Here is a 21602-nt window from a genome sequence, read left to right as displayed (position 1 = left end):
TATTATACATATTTCAGACAGAGTTTATTACGGAATTATGAAAAGTATTTTTAGTAAATACTCTATAAATAATTGCCTGAGATACATTGCTCTGTCGTCATGTTGACTCACCGTTGTCGTGATCGATGTCTATAAGCTTGTCCAGAAAATCTTTGACGGACGCCACACTGCAAAGGATGATGGGATGCAGAGGGGTCATCCACTGCTCCTTCCCATGACCCAACTGGAGCCCCAGATTCCCAACGCTCTGAAGAGCCTGAAAGAGAGAGAGAGAGGGAGAGAGAGAGAGAGAGAGAGAGAGAGAGAGGGCGAGGGAGAGAGAGAGAGAGAGAGAGAGAGAGAGAGAGAGAGAGAGAGAGAGAGAGAGAGAGAGAGAGCGAGAGGGAGAGAGAGAGAGAGAGGGCGAGGGGGAGAGAGAGAGAGAGAGAGAGAGAGAGAGAGAGAGAGAGAGCGAGAGAGCGAGAGGGAGAGAGAGAGGGAGAGAGAGAGAGAGAGAGGGAGAGAGGGAGAGAGAGAGAGAGAGAGGGAGAGAGAGAGAGGGAGAGAGAGAGAGAGAGAGAGAGAGAGAGAGAGAGAGAGAGAGAGAGAGAGAGAGAGAGAGAGGGAGAGAGAGATTTTATATTTTATAAAAATTTTTATATTTTTATATTTTCATATTTTACGTTTCAAGCAAATGCATTGTTAGATACCATGCATGAAAATGTGATTAAATGAAAATTATGTAAAAATCAATGTAAAAAAACTATAGTATATACAGATAATAAAAATGATAATTTTCAAACATCAATGCATGCATAAATAAGTGACTGAATTGAAAATGATATATAATAAATGTAAAATAAACAATATTTTTTTCAACATGCAAATTTAAAATTATGAAATTTCCAGCATGCAAAATTGAGTGACTGAAATTAAATGATATAAAATAAACAAAATAGTATATAATAAAAATGATGATTTTTCCATTATATAATAAAAATGATGATTTTTCTAACATGAATGCATGCATTTAATTGACACACATCTGTATCTGCACATGAGTGGAAGATTGTAATTGATTTTTTTTAAGTAAAATGAAAGGATGAATTTATCATGTGACTCTGTAAGTGTGTGTGTTGAACCTTAGCGAGCAGCAGGAGCGTTCTGCTGGTGCGTGTGTCGGCGTGATGGTCTCTCAGCTGGAAGAGTTTGGGTGTCAGAATCGCAGGAGCGAACAGACGCAGGAAGAAAAAGCCACTGATGGACAAATACTTCACATCCTACAAGAGAGAAACAGTGAGTACAACACCAGCCACACCTTCATCCTCATCATCATCATCAACATAGACATAATAAATACATAGACGCCCTATTGGCCGCTGGAGCGCACGTCAACGGCGCCGCCATGTTGGGGATGGCAACTTTCCCATACCTCTCATACCGGGAATTGAGAAAAATGCGTGTTTTGTGCGCTGCTTGGGGCTGTACACATCGCCACACAATTGAAAACAGCTTTCGAGGAATTACCTTTCACAAGCAAGACTGAACGTTTGTTTTTGGTTGTATTTGGTCATGATTTAATTAGTAATAGTAACGTTCAGAGGTTAAATTTAAAAATACTACTGTTATTGTGTCACGAAACGTAGTTTTAATAGTTTTTCAGTCGACAATGTAGTTGTTTAAAGCTCAAATATGTGGTTTGTTTATAAAGATAGCGTCTATTTAAAAATTTGATCTGACGTTTTCGGAGTTGTAAGATGCGCTCAGCGCTCGTCTACCCCGCCTGGAACAGCCGTCCCTCGGCCAGTGCTTCTGACGCTCAGCGCTCGTCTACCCCGCCTGGAACAGCCGTCCCTCGGCCAGTGCTTCTGACGCTCAGCGCTCGTCTACCCCGCCTGGAACAGCCGTCCCTCGGCCAGTGCTTCTGACGCTCAGCGCTCGTCTACCCCGCCTGGAACAGCCGTCCCTCGGCCAGTGCTTCTGAAGTTTTGCCGCTGACTCGGATGTCTGTAGTCTAGTGGTTAAACATGAGATATTATTCGTCTTGTGTATATCTAACGGGCGATCTTTGGTCTCATTAATCTATAAATGGTTCCCTGGTAAATCGTTTTGGCTGAGGGCAAAGTGAAGTTTCATAACTTTATATTTAGGCTATTTTAACGTTGTATCCTGCTGTATGTTTGACTGAAGCTACTTCTGTTATAATGGCTATTACTGATCAATAAAACTGAAATTTAACAAAAAGAGTTAAATATTAAATATAAGTCACTATTTAACTTGTGTTTTATATTCTGTAATTGATATTTCTTATTCTATTGCTATTATTATAGTATTATTAATAAACTATATGCTATTATCAATATTTTTATGATTGTATTATTGTACTTATGATATTATATAATTATACTAATCATTACTATTTTATTTGCTGTGTACTATTTGTTTAGTTTATTGACTAAACTATTTACTATTACTTCTCACTTTATGTTATATTTACTATTTGCATTGCACTGTAGTTGTACCATAACGTATTATTATAAAGGATCCATCAGTTATCTTTGTTATTGCTAAAATCTGGTCAATCACAGAAAATGCTTTTTCCACAATAAGCAAACTTAAATTATATCTCAGTATGGGGGTCTTCACCATTCTTATCCGAGAATAAAAAGCCAGATACATGACAAGCCTGAGCTTTGACCATTCTTTATTAAAAAAAAAATATTTTACAAGTCTAACTATCGAGATTTTAAATAACTAGAGATGGAACTTTTTGTACACCACATACAAACCACTGAAATCGGTTGATAAATGTAAAAACAGTTTTTGTTTTTATCCAGAAAAAACGCAGCTCACCCGTTTAGTTGAATTTACAGTTTTTTACAATCACTTTGCTACTATTTTCAGAACCTTGATGTCATTTTTCAAAACTCTAGACACAAAACTCACAACGGTTATCACTTGTAACACAGGCTGTCTAATGTTCAAAACATTGTATTGTCCATTCACATCTTTAAAGAAATCTTGCACTTGCACAATCATTGGTTCAAAAAACAAATTTACTGTGAAATACCATTGAAACATAACTATAGATCACCCACACACAAGCAACCGATAGTTTCACTGTGTCATTGTTCGTACAATCATTAAATATTGTAGAACAAAATAGGTGATCCAGGTTTCATTATGGTCTACATGTACAGTAAACACATCTCTGTGAACGCACTGCAGTCGTAGAGAGAATACACACATGGTGGAATCACTGAACAAAGTGTGTAATATATTGATGCAAAACACTACAGTGCCATCACAACACAGGTTTATTGGAATCAAAGCAAAAATATTAAATATTAGGCTTCATCCATGGATATTGTAGTCTAATTGGTTCATGCTCCACGCTAATTGGTGACAATGAATCTCGTTATCTTGAAACTTTCATGATTTACTGTAAACATGGAAGATTGTGTGTCTATGCATTAAGAGTACTGCAACAGTTACTTGTCATTTTGAGCAGTTGTATCAATTGATAGTTAGATCATTGTAAGGAAATGAATAGACACTCATTTGAAATGTAATGTGTGAATTGCCTTTTGAAATAGTAGTACTGTGATGTTAAGTTGTGTCATATTGAACAGGTGATTTTTGTTGAATGAACAAATAATCTAAGTTTTATGTGTATTGTGTCCAAGCAATTGAGAAAAGGGTTAGAGTTTTGAAAAATGTGCATTTTGATCATTGGTTGTGAGTTTTGTGTCTAGAGTTGTGAAAAATGACATCAGGGTTCTGAAAATAGTAACAAAATGATTGTAAAAAACTGTAATTACAGTGCAGTCTTGCCCTCCGCAAAATGGCGGACCCGTTGACGTAACGCAGGAACGTTCCAAAGCGGCCAATAGGGCGTCTATGTATTTACTATGTCTATGATCATCAAGTCCTCACCTCATTCTCCGGTTCTGGAAACTGTTCCTCTACCCGTTTATGGAGCTGTTTGAACACGACCCTCATCACAGGAGGACACTGGGAAACTGAGTTCCCGATGGCCTCCATGATGCTGGTCAGATACGCCTGAAGAAGCCCGACGCTGCTGTCTCTGACCTCCGCCTCAGACGCCGAGCCTTTAAATGATATACGTCTGGAAAGAGAGCGTGCAATACGTTTTTTACCAATAATTTCTACTTAGCTACTGTACTTAAAAGATTAGTTCACACACAACTGAAAAAAACGTTCTCACCCTCATGTCGTTCCAAACCCGCAACACTTAAGTTCATTTTCAAAACGCAATATATTTTAAATTAAATCTGACAGATTTCTGTCCTTCTATTGACAGTCTACGCAACTACGACTTTGATGTTTCAAAAAGTTAATAGAGATCCTTAAACTAATCCAAATGAATCAAGCAATTCAGTCCAAATTTTCTAAAGAGACATGATCATATGATGAAAAAAATTAATTTAGGCTTTTATTCACATATAAACATGCTTGTACCAGCTTGACGCACGAGAACAAACCTCATTGGTTCTGGAGAAGCTCAAACCCTACTTGACGTTTATATGTAAAGGAAAGCCTAAATTCAATCTGTTCATCATATAAAGTGATCGTGTCTCTTCTGAAAATTTGGACTCAACCGCTCAATTCATATGGATTAATTTTACGATCTCTTTATGAACTATTTGAAGCGTCAAATTGGTAGTTAGAGCGACTTTCACACAGAATCTACACTATTTCTTTGGTTTTCTGCACAATCCTTTATAGAAACTACTGCACAATTATTTGAATTGAGGTCATTGTTATCATTGGTTTCAGTTTTACTCATCTCTGAAATATCACATACAAGTGCATGAATATACACCACCGTTCAAAAGTTTGGGGGCAGTAAGATAAAAAAGACAACATAATTTAATTCAGCAAAGACATTTAAATTGATTAAAAGTTATAATAAAGACATTTATAATTTTACAAAATATTCTATTTCTGATTACTATTAATCAAAGAATCCTGAGAAATAAAATGTATCACGGTTTCAACAAAAATATTAGCTATTTTTAAACATTGATAATAATCATAAATGTTTCTTGAGCATCAGATCCTCATATTAGAGTGATTTCTGAAGGATCATGTGACACTGAAGACTGGAGTAATGATGCTGAAAATCACAGGAATAAATTACACTTTACTATATATTCACAAAGAAAACAGATATTTTAAATTGTAATAAATGTAATATTTCACAGTTTTTACTGTATTTTTGATCAAATAAACACAGCCTCGGTGAGCAGAAAAGACTTCTTACAAAAACAATACAACATTTTCCTGTCCCCAAACTTCTGTATATAATATATTTTAAATATTGCCTGAAACCTGAAGCGCTTTTGTTCTCGGTGACATTTCACATGTGGTGAAATCACGCTATACATAGATCTAAAAGCCACCATAAGAGGTAAAGTGTGTAGAGTTCACTGCTGTTCCCTGGCAACACTTCTCTCCTGCAGTTACTTTCCCTTGATTACGGCTGTTTCACCTAAAGATATGCTGTGAGAATGAACTTCTGTAATGCATATGTTATATCATGAACTCGCAAAAAAATACAAAAATGGTGTGCACATCCCAAACACCCAGATTGGGCTCAGGTGCAGGACAACTAAGTGATATAAACAAATAAAGAAGTGTGAAGTCCGCACACTGAAAATGACTGCTCCAAAAGAATTTATTAAAAGTAGGGCTGTCAAACGATTAATCGCGATTAATCGCATCCAAAATAAAAGTTTGTGTTTACATAATATATGTGTGTGTACTGTGTATAATTATTTTTAATACATAAATACCCACACATGCATGTGTTTTTAAGAAATATTTGCATGTATATACTGTATATAGACTGAATGTAGCCTATATATAATGTATATTTTATATAAATATAAACATTTTATATATAAATAACATATTTTTCTTAAATATATATACATGTGTGCATTTATATACAAAATAATTATACACAGTACACACACATATATTATGTAAACACAAACTTTTATTTTGGATGCGATTAATCGTGATTAATCGTTTGACAGCCCTGATTAAAAGGCAACGTTTCGACCCTCAGGTCTTCATCAGGCATCAATGTAGAGTGAAGTCAACTTTAAATAGACACAGGTGATCACCTTAATTGGGCACACACACACACACACAAAAAAATCTTATGACAAATACAAGTAACGTGACAAGTCACACACAAAAAAATAAATAAAATAAAATAAAAAACATAAATAAATACAAATTTTACAAGTCACAATTTTTTTTTTTTTTTATAAATTACACAATGGCTTAATATCAAAATCCTCATTCAACCCTTTGGAGCAGTAATTTTCAGTGTGCGGACTTTCTTTATATTATGAAGTCGCACCTGGAGCGGTTGAGGTCTATCTTGCAGGGATCCAACTCGACGTATTTCCTTTCCTCAAAGATCCGGTTAATAATGGGCTTCAGAACCTCATGTAGATACAGCATCCCGACAGCCTGACACACACCAAACCCTCTTACTAACATTCACGCATTTTGATATAAACACAAGATTACAGGTGAAACTCGAAAAATTAGAATATGGTGCAAAAGTTCATTTATTTCAGTAATTCAACTTAAAAGGTGAAACTAATATATTATATAGACTCATTTGATATTTCAAGCCTTTTTTGTTATAATTTTGATGATTATGGCTTACAGATATGAAAACCTTTTCACAATATTCTAATTTTGAATTTGGGGTTTTCATATCTGTAAGCCATAATCATCACAATTATAACAAATAAAGGCTTGAAATATCTCACTTTGCATATAATGAGTCTATATAATATATTAGTTTCACCTTTTAAGTTGAATTACTGAAATAAATGAACTTTTGCACCACATTCAAATTTTTTGAGTTTCACCTGTATATTTCAGATGAAGATATGCACACACCTTCATGAACTGCTCCATAGCTTTAGAGGCCAGTGAGTTGGACCGGAAGAGTGTGTTTGGATCTGCTATTGGGGAGAAACAGAAAACAACTTCTGTTCATGTTTCTCAGCCATTATGTTCCTCCAGAGCCTTTGTCTGCTGCTGTCCATGCACATATATTCTACTATGACTGTCATCCACACAACAAAGTAAGTACGCATATAAATGTACAAAATTAAATCTATCAAAATGTTATTTATTTAGTACAACTAAACTTTTACAGTAAAGAACATGTGATGTTTTCCCAATGCTACAGTGTAGATGCTTTTAAAGCAACTCACACTGCAGTGCATTTCTATCCATATTCTATTTGTTCTGGCTTATTTTTAGTGCAGTTGTTTTGGCTGGTTGTTAATGATCACTGACGCTACTTTTTCATGCACTGAGATTTTGGACTTTTTTGCTTCCATTACATGTCTTCTTTCAAACTAGTGGAAAGAAAAGATCCAAAATACACATTTTAGTGGATATTTTACTGCACTTTTATCTGTTTGAGTCTGTATATTTCAATCTCAACCCATAAAGACGGTGAGTTTGAGGCAGAAATCTTCACTTCAGCAGCTTTACACACACCAAACTACAGTTTTATTCATATACTGAAAATTCTGAAGGTTTTTACACTGTGTTTTGTATATTAAAAAAAAGATTCCCTAAAAATATGATGCTTTTTTTTATGGCTGTTGACAGTATTTTCTGATTTATGGAGTCACATTAAGAGAAATCCAAGAATTTTGAACTTTGCTTTATCAAATGTTCAGACTTCTGTTCTGTGCATTTATGCAAATTAGTGCATATTTAATTTGATAATGGATCATTTGCATATTCAGACTTGTAATACAGAACAACCGTTTTAATGAGTAGGGATTAAATGAAATGGGGAAAGTATGATGACATCTATTAGTCAACATTTGTACCCTATTTACCTGTGTTCTCACACTAAAAATGAGCAATTAAAACTATTATTTGTTATATTTATTGAAATCTCAGGGCTACGTCAAGTCAAGAATCATCGTCTTATACGGCTGATCCCTGACATTGGATTTGTTCTGTAACTTTGTTCTGGCTATTTTCTCTCCTCCTGTCTTTCTCTTTCATCATCGTCGTTCGCTGACAAACATTCCCATCTTATGATGGTTCCATTTCCTTTTGAAGCTGCTTCCTGTGGAGTTGCTATGGAAACTTGGACCCTTTGTTTGTCATCGGCGCGGCACAAACGCAACATAAAACACCAGCCGAGTGTGAAAAACCCACGCGCTCCACAATCACACAAAACATCGTTAATGAGAGAGGAGAAGTTCAGAGATGACTTCACGGCAGCGAGGGGAACTGTGTGTAAATATAGCTGGACTGAAGTCGTCACGTCGCCTACACACAGGAAAACCACTAATCAAACACACACACACGTACTGGTGTTGTGAACCTCTCTGGTGTTGAGGTAGTCCAGGAATGGCACGACCAGGCCTTGACCCAGATAGATCTTCACTAGCGTCATGGCCACCTCTTGTCGACTCTCCACCGTCGTGACCTCTTCCAGGAGGGTCAAGGGTGTGGGATCATCCACCTGACAGCATTGGGAAAAATACAGAATTTAATGAGGCTATAATACGCCCTTTTATATAGTTTTGATGTTGTTTTCAGGCTCTACTAGAACAGGTTTGCATGCATTATTTCCTCATATTCTCCATTGTTGCGGCTCCTCTCTTCCCAGTCTGTCAGTAACGCTCTGGTGTGTGTTTCCCGAAAGCATTGTTAGCCAACAGTGGTCGCAAGTTCTGTTGTTATCAGCAGTTCAGCGAGGCTGTGTTTCCCGAAACCATCGTTCTAACAAACATTCGCAAACAGCATCGCAGAGTTGTGTGTTTGGACGACGCTCTCGACCTGTGGTTAGAAGCAGTTTCTTGTTTTCATGACATGTGGACTCAATAAATCCTGATCTTGAGCAAAATAAGCAAGCCGACATTCAGTTCAATCTGTATCTTTTATTTAGAATACATACAAATGTATTTACGTCTTTTAGTTTGTCAAGAGATTTAAAGCATCGTTTTTTAAGAGTGCGCATGAACGAGCTCTAAGAACGAGTCTATGATTGAATCTGGAAATAAAGCGAAATAACTGAGAAAAATGAGAAATATTCCTCAAATGCCATGTTCGCAGGGCCGGATTAACCATTAGGGCAACTGGGCACTTGCCCAGGGGCCCACGACATCTAAGGGGCCCTGGGCAGCAGGGGCGGAGTGGCAATCGGGAGAGTCGGGAGTTTCCCCGGTGGGCCGGTAGTGTTTCGAGGCTGCGAGGGCCGGTCTGATAAAATGTATTCATTGCAAGTTCGCCATGCGCACTTGTGGCCCAAGCGAGGGGAAGAAAAAAAATATTTTAGATAACGGAGCGTATATTTGCACTAAGTGCCTGTCTTTTTAGCAAAAAGACGCCCGTTACGGAATAGCTACAGTGGCGTAGGTCGTAGCGCGCGAACTGCTTGAAAGCAGCTTTTGATGCGCTCGACCCGAGTTCGAATCCGCCTTTTGCCGAACTCTCTCTTCTCCCTTTTCCTAACACATATGAGATGTAAAATGTATAACCTAACATAAAGGTCTCTAGCGTTATATTTTGCCAACGAACTAAAATCGAAACCATGATGTGGCTTTGTGCCTTTATAAAACAGCACAAGACTTTAAGAATAGGCATCCGTGTGTGCTGAGTGATTTAAAGAAAAGTGTGCTCTTTGCTCACGCGATCAGCATGGTTATCTGGTGTTTTCTCCTAAATAAAAGCTCAAGGGTTTATTTCTTGCAAGTGAAGAAATTAGGACAAAAATATTTTGATTTTCCTGTATTATAGTGTAATGTAGACTAAAATATACTTTTGAAATATTCATTTTCATTTATAGTACATTTATAGGCTATATGGATTTTACGTCATAGGAATAATTATATAAATCATTATTACATTATTATAATAATTGTTTGGCATCCTAAAACACCATTGATAATGTAATGTAGACTGAGACTCTCATAACTAAAAAGATGTTTGAGCCCTCTTTATTGTCCTGGTACAAATCAATGCTTTTTCTTTGTTCAACGAGCAGTTCATGGGTTGAAGCTCTTAATTTTGACCTCTCAAAGAGCACGAGATTGATGCATTTAACCTTAAAATGTACAACATTTTCTTGCGGGGGAGCATGCCCCCGAACCCCCCTAGAGGCACAGAGGTCCACCCAACATAGCTTTACAAATTCCTATGGGAAAGAACAACCATTTATGAACTTTATTCCAGCATAGTACAACAAAGATCCTTTTAAGTCAGTAAAACTGTAAATGCCATATTAAAATGTCCTTGGACAAAATATACATTTGGCCTAAGGGGGGGCCTACAAGACATTGTGCCCAGGGGCCTCTGAACTCTTAATCCGGCCCTGCATGTTCGTAATTTATAGCAAAACATCTAGCATTAATTCGGTCTCAAACAGATTCATTAAAAGTAGTTTTTACCCCAAAACCTGCGTGACGTCATAAACCAACGTGGTTGAACGACCAATTTTGCAACAATACGTTTTTGGGAAACAATTGTGGCTAGCTAGATGATTTAATCAACGATGCATCGTACTGTAGTAGTTACAGCGTTGTACGGGAAACACACCCCTGTTTAGTTCCTGTCTCTATAAAGCCCCTCCTTCTGAAAAGCACACTGTGCTCTGATTGGTCGGCTGGAGCAGTGTGTTGTGATTGGTCGAGCGCTTTGAGTGTGTTTGTGAAATGTCCCGCCCCTTACCATAACCGCCAGTTTAACACACTACTAACTAACTCAACCAGGCCCCGCCCCTTTATTCTGCGTATGAATTATTATAATGAGGAATATTGTGACGTGTTCGTTCCCGGGAGAAACTCAAGACTACAATGGAGGCGTTTCAGGAGTTCAGAAACACTGACACTGATATAGAGAAGAACTCCCGCTGGAGGGACTTAAAAAGCTTTTTCATGCTTAAACAGCAACATTACACACACTAAAGAAAGTTGAATATGGAAAAAAGCAAAATAGGTCCTTTTTGAGAATGTGCAGCTCCACACAGGATGTTGAACTGGGATTCGATTTGGAATGACAGGAAGAGGAATTAAACAGATTTTGGGCACTAAATGGACAAAGAGCTGATCACATTAAGTTTAAGTCCTTTTTTTTTTTTTTTTTTGTCCTGTTAAACTAATAACTGAAATAAAATAAAATATATAAAAAACCTAAAACTTATTTTTTCATTCTAGTTTCCAAGGCAACATTTATTTATCATTTTATTTAGTCTAACTTGATGTACTAAAATAACTAAAACAAAAATGTATTTTATTTATTTATAAAAAACTATTAAAATAGCAAAAACACAACTAAATTACTAAAACAAACTAAAATTAAGCTGAAAACAGAAAATATAAAGAAATAAAATTAAAGAAATAAAATTAATAAAAACGAATTGAATGTATTAATTAAAAAACTACAATGATATCTCAATGATGCTAAAACAACACTGGTGCAGATTTTGTACAGCATTTTGGAAAATTCAGTGTTCAGTGTGTAAAATAAAAGTTGAATTATTATAAAATCATGAAACTACAGAGTTTAAATTACATACAAATGTCTATAGTCATTTGAATCAGTGTTTTGTCATATGAATGAATGTTTCTGTAATTAGCCTGTTGAGAACATTCTTATATGAAATGTACTAATAATCTGCACTTTATAAATCAAATTCAAATTATTCTGCTATCTGTTTGCTTCCTCAATTCAAATAGGAAGTAACTTTATTTACTAATTCTTCAGTGGTTTAGTGTTTCATTAGGTCAGTGTTTTGCTTCTCTTAATAGAGAAAAGGTGAAGCACCAGATGATTTTCTTGCAGTGTTAATGTTCTCCAATTACATTAACCCTTTGGTTTTTAGGCCTGAAACACACTATGTGCATCGTGAGAGCTATAGACATGCTTTAGTGGTCAGTTTAACCTGTTCAGATGTGCAGAATGTGATGGTACCTCAGATGGCGAGATGACGGCCTCCACCAGCTGCTCGATCAGAGGCTGATAGTACAGAGAAGGAAGAATTCGCTCCTCTGTCAAACGCACCTTCAGACGCAAGGCACCCAGTTTACCCCTGAAAGAAATAGAGGGCCCTATTTTAACGATCTGAAACGCAAGTATCAAACGCGAAGCGCAAGTAACTTTGTGGGCGGGTCCCGGCGCTGTTGCTATTTCACCGGCGGGATAAATGACTCTTGCGCCCGACGCAAGTTTAAAAGCGGTTGGTCTGAAATAGCTTCATCATTCATAGGTGTGGTTTGGGCGTAACGTGAAATAAACCAATCAGAGCGTCATCCAACACACCCTTTAAGAGCAGGTGCGCATGTTGCATGGCGGATTGTTATTATTATGGCGGATTTACCAGGCGCGCGCCAGGAGCGGTTCACAGCCGAGGAGACCGACGTTCTTGTCAGGGCAGTGAAAGACAGAGAAGTGGCGTTGTATGGGGATGGGCAAACTAATTTGTCAGATGTCCTTATATACATATGTGTCTTGCCACTATTGGGCAAACAGGTCTGATCCGTCATTACTACAATTAGCCTGAAAAATGTGGGTAAATGTGTAAGCTAGATTTAGGCCTAAATTTTTTTACATCTTCATGGACACCACAATGATTTCCCTCATGTGTTAATATTCTTCCTTGTTATAATGTATGATTTGCAAAAATAAAAACTGCTGCATCTGTGTTGATGAGAGAATCAAAGTGTGTGCGCGTTGTGCACCCGCTACATTATGGCCAAGCATGCGCGCTTAAAATAGCATTATGAACAAGGCGCAACGCGCCACTGACTTTAGACTAGGTTTTTTCTGGTCAGTGGCGGAATTGTTTTCTGGAACTGCAAAATAGCACTAGTGAATGTTTGCGCCGAAACACGCCTCCTTTTTACGCCAGGAGTGCAAGTTCATTTTCTAGTTTACCGGCGTGCGTCTGTGGAGGGAAAAGCCCGCTTTGCGCCGGTGCAAAATAGGAATGATATTCAGTGAACAAAGTCATTTGCGCGGGTGCAAGATAGGGCCCAGAGAGAGAGAGAGACAGACAGTTTTGTGTCTGTGTGCTTTTATAATAGCGCTTACATTAAACTAGACTGTTTCAACCTAAAGCATCAAAACCAACCTGTAAGATGCGTGTTTGAGAATTGCTTTTACAACGACAGCCTGCTTATAGGATTTATACTCTTATAGAGATGTTTTCAACTATGAGACTAAATGATGGACTTTTACTTAATAAGATGATACACTGCAATACAACGATGTTCTTCCTCTGTCTTGTTTTCCAGAACAAAAATCAAAAGATTCTTAAATCAAGAACTTGAGAAGCAAGATACCTAAGATTTTAAGTCTTGTTTAATGAAAGATTTATCAAAATGAAGTGAGTTTATGCTTACAACAAGAACAAGTATCTGCTATTGGGGTCAGAAAATAATCTTGTTTGCCTTTGAATGAATATTATTATTCTGACCCCATTGAAAGATAATTGTTCTTGTTTTAAGCATTAAGTCTATTTTATCTGAAGTATTTTTTCTTTTCAAGCAAATGTATCTTGATTGAAGAATGTTTAGATAATTTTATTGGAAAACTAGACAAACATTGTCTATTATGGGGGGGGGGGGGTGTATGAATGTTTAAAATGTGCTAATAAATTTTGTATGATGTTTTTAATTTTACAAATGTCTTAACTGGACTTGATAAATACAAGATCTAGCTGCTGGAGTGCCTCAGGGCTCAGTGCTGGGACCGCTTCTCTTCTCCATCTATATGTCATCAGCAGTGATGGGAATAACGGCGTTATAAATAACGACGTTACTAACGGCATTACTTTTTCCAGTAACGAGTAATCTAATTGATTACTCTTCTCATCTTAATAACGCCGTTCCCGTTACTGCCAAAAAATGCGGCGCGTTACTATAACTGATGAAGCTGGGGTTTTTTTTTTCATCAGACCAACTAGATCTCTGAGCGAGAGGCAAATACTTTTTTTACTGTTCTTCCTTGGTTAGTGGGCAGAGCACGAGACAAGCGCATAAATGCTGACGACTGAGGTAGAGTAAAATGTCATTGTAAGCCAATCAGAGGTAGAGTTGGGCGGGTGTTCGAAAGCACGCATAGTAGTGATGGGCATTCGGCACTTTTGACTCAGCTCACTGAAAAGAGCCGGCTCTTTTGGCTCACAAACGGCTCTTTAAATGACTTTGACTATAATATATATATTTTTTTACATAATTATTTAATTTCTATAGGCTAAATTTGTAAAAATAGAGTCGGCTCTTCAGATATGCGAGCCAGCTCCCGACGTTCACCTAAAAGAGCCGGCTCTTAGAGTCGCCTCATTCGCGAATCGCGAACGACCCATCAAAAGCTCATTCGCGAACGAGTCGATCCATCATCACTAACGGCTAACGCTCATGAATTGCGAACGACCCATCATAACGCATAGTCGGACAGGACAGGACACACAATGAACAACACAAGCAAGCCAGTCAGTCAACGAGAGACAGGTATGGCGACGAGCTTAACAAGCTTAATTTAATTTTGCCCAGTTGTGGCCTGTTGAGGGGCAATATATCAAAAGTTCCAAAACATCTATTGTGTTATTTGCATTGATCCACTATATAAACATAATATCTACATGGCATTTGATTGGAGGCACTTTGTCCCACAGCAACATTTTTTTTTTTTTTGATGTGTGTACAATGTTTCATGTTTCTGTTAATAATGTATTGTATTAAGTGTCCATTTCATTATAATATTCAGATTTATCATAAATAATTGAACATGCACATGTATTGTAAGTTCCGTTAAAGAGGGGTAGAGGTGGGGTCACATTTGAGCATTTAAAATTTAATTTTACTTGAAAGTAACGCAATAGTTACTTTCTTAAGTAACTAGTTACTTTTAAAATTTGTAACTGAGTAACTAATTTAGTTACTTTTTGGAAGTAGTAACTAGTAACTGTAACTAATTACTTTTTAAAAGTAACTTGCCCAACACTGGTCATCAGCAGGATCTGTCATTCAGAAACATGGTTTTTCACTCATTGCTACACTGACGACACACAACTCTACCTCTCATTCCAGCCTGATGATCCGACGGTAGCTTCTTGCATCTCAGACATTTCTTGCTGGATGAAGAACTACCACCTTCAACTCAACCGTGCGAAGACAAAATTGCTCGTGGTCTCGGCCAAGCCAACACTTCTTCTTCACAACTTCTCCATTCAGCTTCGTCAAGAATAACTCCATCCAGGACAGCCAGGAACTTTGGAGTTGTGATGATCAGTTAAACTACACAGACCACATTGCTCACCGGGATAATTCCGGTTCTCGTGGCTACGCTGAAGCGATAAAATTCTGTATTATACATTTTAAGGCCAGACAAGTAGTTTGTTGAGGGTTGGTTTTTTAGGGAAGGACTACATGCCTGCGCACATATATTCAAACGCGCATCCCTATGGAATGAACTCTTAATACACATGTGCACGCCATCAGCATTCTCACAGGTTCGCGTTTTTAAAGTTTGCGAGTTAAAACGGTGTCGTGTTAGTTAATAACTAATGATCATTGCGGCGGAAGTAAATCAATTAAAACTAACTTTAGCTGGAAAATAACTTTATTATAGAGCTGTCATAAAGCCAAAACAATCTCTGTCACTTTAATTTCATATTATCACTGTAAAGCTGCTTTGGAACAATCTATATTGTTAAAAGCGCTATATAAATGAAGATGACTTGACTTGACTAAAATTGCCCGGTCCTGCAGAATTGCCTTATACAACATTCGGAGGATCAGGCCCTTCCTAACGTAGCTACACAACTCCTTGTCCAAGCTCTTGATCCAGAAGCAAGAGTGTCTTTATCGAGCCGAAGAGACGCACGTCACACATCTTCATAAAATCGCACTGGTTGCCAATTGCTTCTCGTATCAAATTCAAGGCACTGATGTTTGCCTACGGACCAACCACTGGCTCTGAATCCTTATACCTAAACTCACTACTTCAGACATATGTGTCCTCCAGAAGCTTGTGTTCTGTGAGTGAACAGCGCCTTGTGTTGCCATCATCCCAAAGAGGCACACAATCACTGGAAGCAGATCGTCATTAAAACATGAGTAAACACCAAGACAACGATCTCTGAAGCAGCATTACCATCTCAAACACACCTGCTAATGAATGTGACTGCACTGTAAAACACACACAAACACACGCACACACACACCCTGCATCGTCCTCGGTGTTTCCCAGCGGCAGCAGACGAAACCAGCCCTGCATCAGAGGCGATCTGTGCAAACAGGACAGAGGGATTTCCACCTGTGCAAACCAACACAAACACATGCAGTCAGCAGGCATAAGCAAACAAACACATTATCACTTAAAAATAATCACCCAAATATAACAATTGTCACCATTATATACTAATATACATATACAGGTGAAACTCGAAAAATTAGAATATGGTGCAAAAGTTCATTTATTTCCGTAATTCAACTTAAAAGGTGAAACTAATATATTATATAGACTCATTACATGCAAAGTGAGATATTTCAAGCCTTTATTTGTTATAATTTTGATGATTATGGCTTACAGCTTATGAAAACCCCAAATTCAAAATTTGAATATTGTGAAAAGTTTTTCATATCTGTAAGCCATAATCATCAAAATTATAACAAATAAAGGCTTGAAATATCTCACTTTGCATGTAATGAGTCTATATAATATATTAGTTTCACCTTTTAAGTTGAATTACAAGCATTACAAGTTTTAACTTGCCGGAAAAGACCGAAGCGCCGGCGCCATCAGATCACTTGGACGTGGTCTTTTGCACGCGAGTGATCTGTCGCGCGTGTACGTCACTCATCGTTTACACAGAACAGAGATTGTAGGTAAGAAATGCTAATTAAAATGGTACTAAATTGCGCTTATCTGGGATGTTTAAACCGTCGTAAAAGAAAACAATTAAAATAAAATAAAAAATAAAACAATTGTATGAGTGACGGATACGCACAAGAGATCACTTCCAGTGCTTGCCCAGACCGAAGCGCCGGCGCCCTCAGATCACTTGGACGTGGCTGTGGTTACAAGAGGTAAAAACGATATAAATACTGTTCGTTTTCTCACACAAACCGCTCGTTTCGTGTCTTAGGCCATCAATGTGTACTTACATTTACGAGTCATTAAATCATGTTTAATTTGGACTTCTCTGTGCTGCTCTTTGAGGTGGTGACCATAGACCTGCATTATATGACTGACAGACAAGAACGGTTTGACCTAAAAATATCAAAATTGAAACTACTGCGGAAACAACGACACCTACATCTTGGATGCCCTTGAGGTAAGCTAAAACATACCAAAAATTAATTCCAAAGTGAACTATCCCTTTAAGACATTGAAAATTTGTAATTGCTTTAATATCTTCATATAAATTAGCAATAGCCCCCTAGTGTGAAAGTCTTTGTTATATCTATGTTGTATGTCAATGATGTATACACAAGTGTTTGTACAAACTTAAATACAAATAAATTTTAAAAATATATATATATATAATGGTGTCAATGCAGGCAGATAAATAATATTGTTGAATATTAAATGTCCCCAACTAAACAAGCCAAAAGCCAAAGGTGACAGTGGCAGAAAAAACAAAACTCCATCAGTGACAGAATGGAGAATAAAACCTTGTGAGAAACCAGACTCAGTCGCTCAGTTCTCCTCTGGCCAACGAGCGAACAGTGTGTGATTATGATTCAGGCAGCATTACAGGTCAGAGGTCAGATTGGATCCGGTCAGACTGTCACCTCACCTTTCCCAGAAAGTCGTTCTTGCCCACCATGTCCCAGTCCCAGACCTCCACGGTGACGCTTCCACCTTCATCATCCGCACCTTCATCCAAACACAACTCCAGAGTCTCATCCCAGTGCGGGAACCGCGTCTTCTTTATGATCTGGAGAGAACACACTGGTTTGACTGAACTGCATGTTTCAGAGTGAAGCGCGGCACGGTGTTCATTTACACACGAGCAGCTCGTGATCCCGTGTTTTCAGTTCTCAGTAAATGATCTGCATCTGCTCTGGGTTTGGGTCATTTATAACATGCATTTGAAAACGCAACACGCACTACCCATCTTCATAAACTTTTAATGAGAAGCGCGTATAAACTGGCTGTTGTCAACAAAAGAAGAGTTTTCTGCTAATATAAAAGCTCAATGGTGCAGCGTAATGGAGACATACAGGTGAAACTCGAAAAACTTGAATATGGTGCAAAAGTTCATTTATTTCAGTAATTCAACTTAAAAGGTGAAACTAATATTTTATATAGACTCATTACATGCTAAGTGAGATATTTCAAGCCTTTATTTGTTATAATTTTGATGATTATGGCTTACAGATATGAAAACCCCAAATTCAAAATTTGAATAATTGTGAAAAGTTTTTCACAATCCATAATCATCTCAATTATAACAAATAAAGGCTTGAAATATCTCACTTAGCATGTAATGAGTCTATATAATATATTAGTTTCACCTTTTAAATTGAATTACTGAAATAAATGAACTTTTGCCCCATATTCTAATTTTTCGAGTTTCACCTTTAGAGATTGGTGTTGTAATTCTACGGTTGCACTCAAAACTCAAATAATAATGATATTTTTCTTAAATACAATTTTTTTACAGTGAAATATTTCAATAGTAGTATTAGTTTGTAATAATAATAATAATAAGTATTATTTTATAGTCATATTGATATATAATCCCAAAATTGTTGCCAAATAATGCAGCCCTACAAACAACCACAGCAAAAGATATGAAGTCATAAATATTAGTATTGTAATTTTACAGTTAAACTAAAATTATTGTTTTAATATTTGTGTTTATTATTAATAGTCACATTTTTTATACTGTTTAATATTTTTATTGAGTAATAATAACAATAATAATTATTAATTATTATTATTATTTTATAGTATATAATCACATTTTTTACCAAATTGTGCAGCCCTACAAACAAAGAACAGCAAACCTGGAGCATTTTAAATCCAGATTTTATAATAAAAATAAATACCAAATGCCCAATCCTAAATACCAAATTAATCTTCGACTTAGACTTTTAGTTTCAAATTTAGACTTTTAGTTTTCGTTTAAGACTTTTAGTTTTAGACTTTTAGTTTTAGACTTTTAGTTTTAGACTTTTAGTTTTAGACTTTTAGTTTTCAATCTGACCCAATAATCCCTCCATACCTCAAATCGTGAGGAGGAGGAGAGTAAAAACTGCAGTTTCTTGAATGAATTGTGAATGTTTTAGATGTTTTATGAGCTTCAGTGGAGGAAAAGCTTTTTTATCTTTAACAGTGACTTAAACTGAGTTCTGTTCCTCATATACAGTGATCATCAGGTGATTTCAGAAGATGATTTCACTTTAATGGCGTTTTAATGATGTTTTTGGTCTGTTTTGCAGCTCGAGGCGCTCTGATGAGTGTATAGATGAAGACTCGTCCTCTCACCGATGTCTCCGTGCTCAGGTTGTTGTAGATGATTCTGGTGAACGGATCAGAGGTACCAGAAATATCACGAGGAGCCAAATCTCTGAAACCAACACAAACACACACTACAATAAACTTTGTGAAAGATCAATGGACGTTTAGGAGAAAGAGCTGATGCCTAAATACAACTGAGAACATTTACTTTTGTGCATTCAGCAGATGCTTTACAATAGAGTAACAAAAGCAATCTGTCACAGTGCCAACAATATTCATAATGTACAGGTGAAACTCGGAAAATTAGAATATGGTGCAAAAGTTCATTTATTTCAGTAATTCTAATATTCTAATTTTGAATTTGGGGTTTTCATATCTGTAAGCCATAATCATCACAATTATAACAAATAAAGGCTTGAAATATCTCACTTTGCATGTAATATATTAGATTTACCTTGAAGTCGAATTACTGAAATAAATGAACTTTTGCACCATATTCTAATTTTCCGAGTTTCACCTGTACAACGGCAGGTTTATTAGAAAGCTGGATTAGGAAGCAAAAGCGTGGGATGAGTGAAAGGAAAGCTCCTCACCGAGCCTCGATGACGTGACAGTGCAGGACGGTTCTCTGAGCGTCTCTGTGAAGCTCCAGATCCAGATGGATCTCACCCTGAACCTCCTCATCTGGATCCACACGGCTCAGGTTCAGCCAGTTATCCAAGCCTGCGGGAGCAAAGCAGTTTACATCTGAGCTGAGCTTATTCTCAAAGCACACTTTATATATCTATACTAATATTTATATTGTGAACTGAACACAAATTTACTGTCAAAACGTGCCGTATACAGCCTGAATGCACTGCAGGTACTGTAGGCCTATCCCACAATGCAATGCAAACCTTCCTTTTCCGGTGTGACAAAATGTCAACTGTGAATCAGTGTTATTTTACCATCATTGAGATATAATAGTACATAGGTTTTTTATATTCATAATTCATTTTTATGAGTTAATATTAATTAGGTAATAGTTAATAATTAGTTAATAATATTAAAGTTTTATAAATTTAGAATCTATCTGTCTATGTATTTTTTTTAATTCATTTTAATTTCAGCTTTAGTTTTTAGTATATCGGGTACTAAAAATAACTGAAGTAAAACAAGTTTTTTATTTTATTTTATTTCAGCAAACATTTATTTTATCTAATGAACAGAAAAGGTTCTTTATGGTTTTAGTTGTAGTTAATTATAATAACCTGTGAATTTTAACATCTTGATTCATTATTTTATATTGCATTACAATTTTTATATTTTGAATTAGTTTTTTAGTTAAAGTTTTAGTAATTTTGTTATTTTTGTCATTTTTATTAGTTATATTTTTTAATGTCTACATATATTTTTATTTTTTTATTTAGTTTTCATTTTAGTTATTTCAGTATATTAAGATAAATTAAATTAAAATGTTGCTTTTAAACATTTTATTTTAGTTAACATTTATTTTATTTTAAGTAAAGAAAATATATTTTTAATGGCTTTAGTTTTAGTTAACTATAATAAGCATTACTTTATATTGAATAAAACAATGCAAAATATTTTTAATGAATAAAAAAATTGCTAAATATTTTTTATTGAATAAAAAATGCAAAATATTTTATATTGAATAGAAATTGCAAAATATTTTATATTTAATAACAAAATGCAAAAAAAATTCTATTGAATAAAAATTGCAAAATATTTTATATTGAATAAAAATTGCAAAATATTTTATATTTAATAAAAAATGCAAAATATTTTATATTGAATAAAAAATGCAAAATATTTTATATTGAATAAAAAATGCTAAATATTTTATATTGAATAAAAAATGCTAAATATTTTATATTGAATAAAAAGTGCAAAATATTTTATATTGAATTAAAAATGCAAAATATTTAATATTGAATAAAAATTGCAAAATATTTTATATTGAATAAAAAATGCCAAATATTTTATGTTGAATTAAAAATGCAAAATATTTCATCTCATTTGTAATAATTCATGTTTCTGAGATGATAACTGTATGTGTAAGACTTTATGTATGCCACGCGCAGAATTAAAACATGTAGCACACTAGTTTGAACATTAAT

At 36.0% G+C, this 21602-nt stretch overlaps 1 protein-coding gene across 3 annotated transcripts in view; it reads right to left on the bottom strand.

Moving 5' to 3' along the window:
* The window catches only part of LOC130072945 (rasGAP-activating-like protein 1), a 41497-nt gene that overhangs the window by 6987 nt on the left and 12908 nt on the right, over nucleotides 1-21602 (bottom strand). For 2 of the 3 annotated variants that reach the window (XM_056238280.1, XM_056238279.1), the window contains exons 6-16: nucleotides 20076-20205; nucleotides 19510-19591; nucleotides 17813-17953; nucleotides 16235-16326; nucleotides 11980-12097; nucleotides 8377-8530; nucleotides 6931-6995; nucleotides 6377-6489; nucleotides 3916-4108; nucleotides 1122-1259; nucleotides 112-256 (exon numbers count right to left, since the gene is read on the bottom strand). In XM_056238280.1, coding sequence (XP_056094255.1) covers nucleotides 112-256; nucleotides 1122-1259; nucleotides 3916-4108; nucleotides 6377-6489; nucleotides 6931-6995; nucleotides 8377-8530; nucleotides 11980-12097; nucleotides 16235-16326; nucleotides 17813-17953; nucleotides 19510-19591; nucleotides 20076-20205 — 1371 coding nt within the window. The remainder of the gene's footprint in view (nucleotides 1-111; nucleotides 257-1121; nucleotides 1260-3915; nucleotides 4109-6376; nucleotides 6490-6930; nucleotides 6996-8376; nucleotides 8531-11979; nucleotides 12098-16234; nucleotides 16327-17812; nucleotides 17954-19509; nucleotides 19592-20075; nucleotides 20206-21602) is intronic. The other variant, XM_056238281.1, reaches the window with a different exon arrangement.

This window comes from Rhinichthys klamathensis, unplaced genomic scaffold, assembly GCF_029890125.1.
Source record: "Rhinichthys klamathensis goyatoka isolate OS25496 unplaced genomic scaffold, OSU_Roscu_1.1 h1tg000514l_1, whole genome shotgun sequence".
In the NCBI taxonomy this organism is placed as follows: domain Eukaryota; kingdom Metazoa; phylum Chordata; class Actinopteri; order Cypriniformes; family Leuciscidae; genus Rhinichthys; species Rhinichthys klamathensis.
This window is presented reverse-complemented; position numbering and strand designations above follow the sequence as displayed.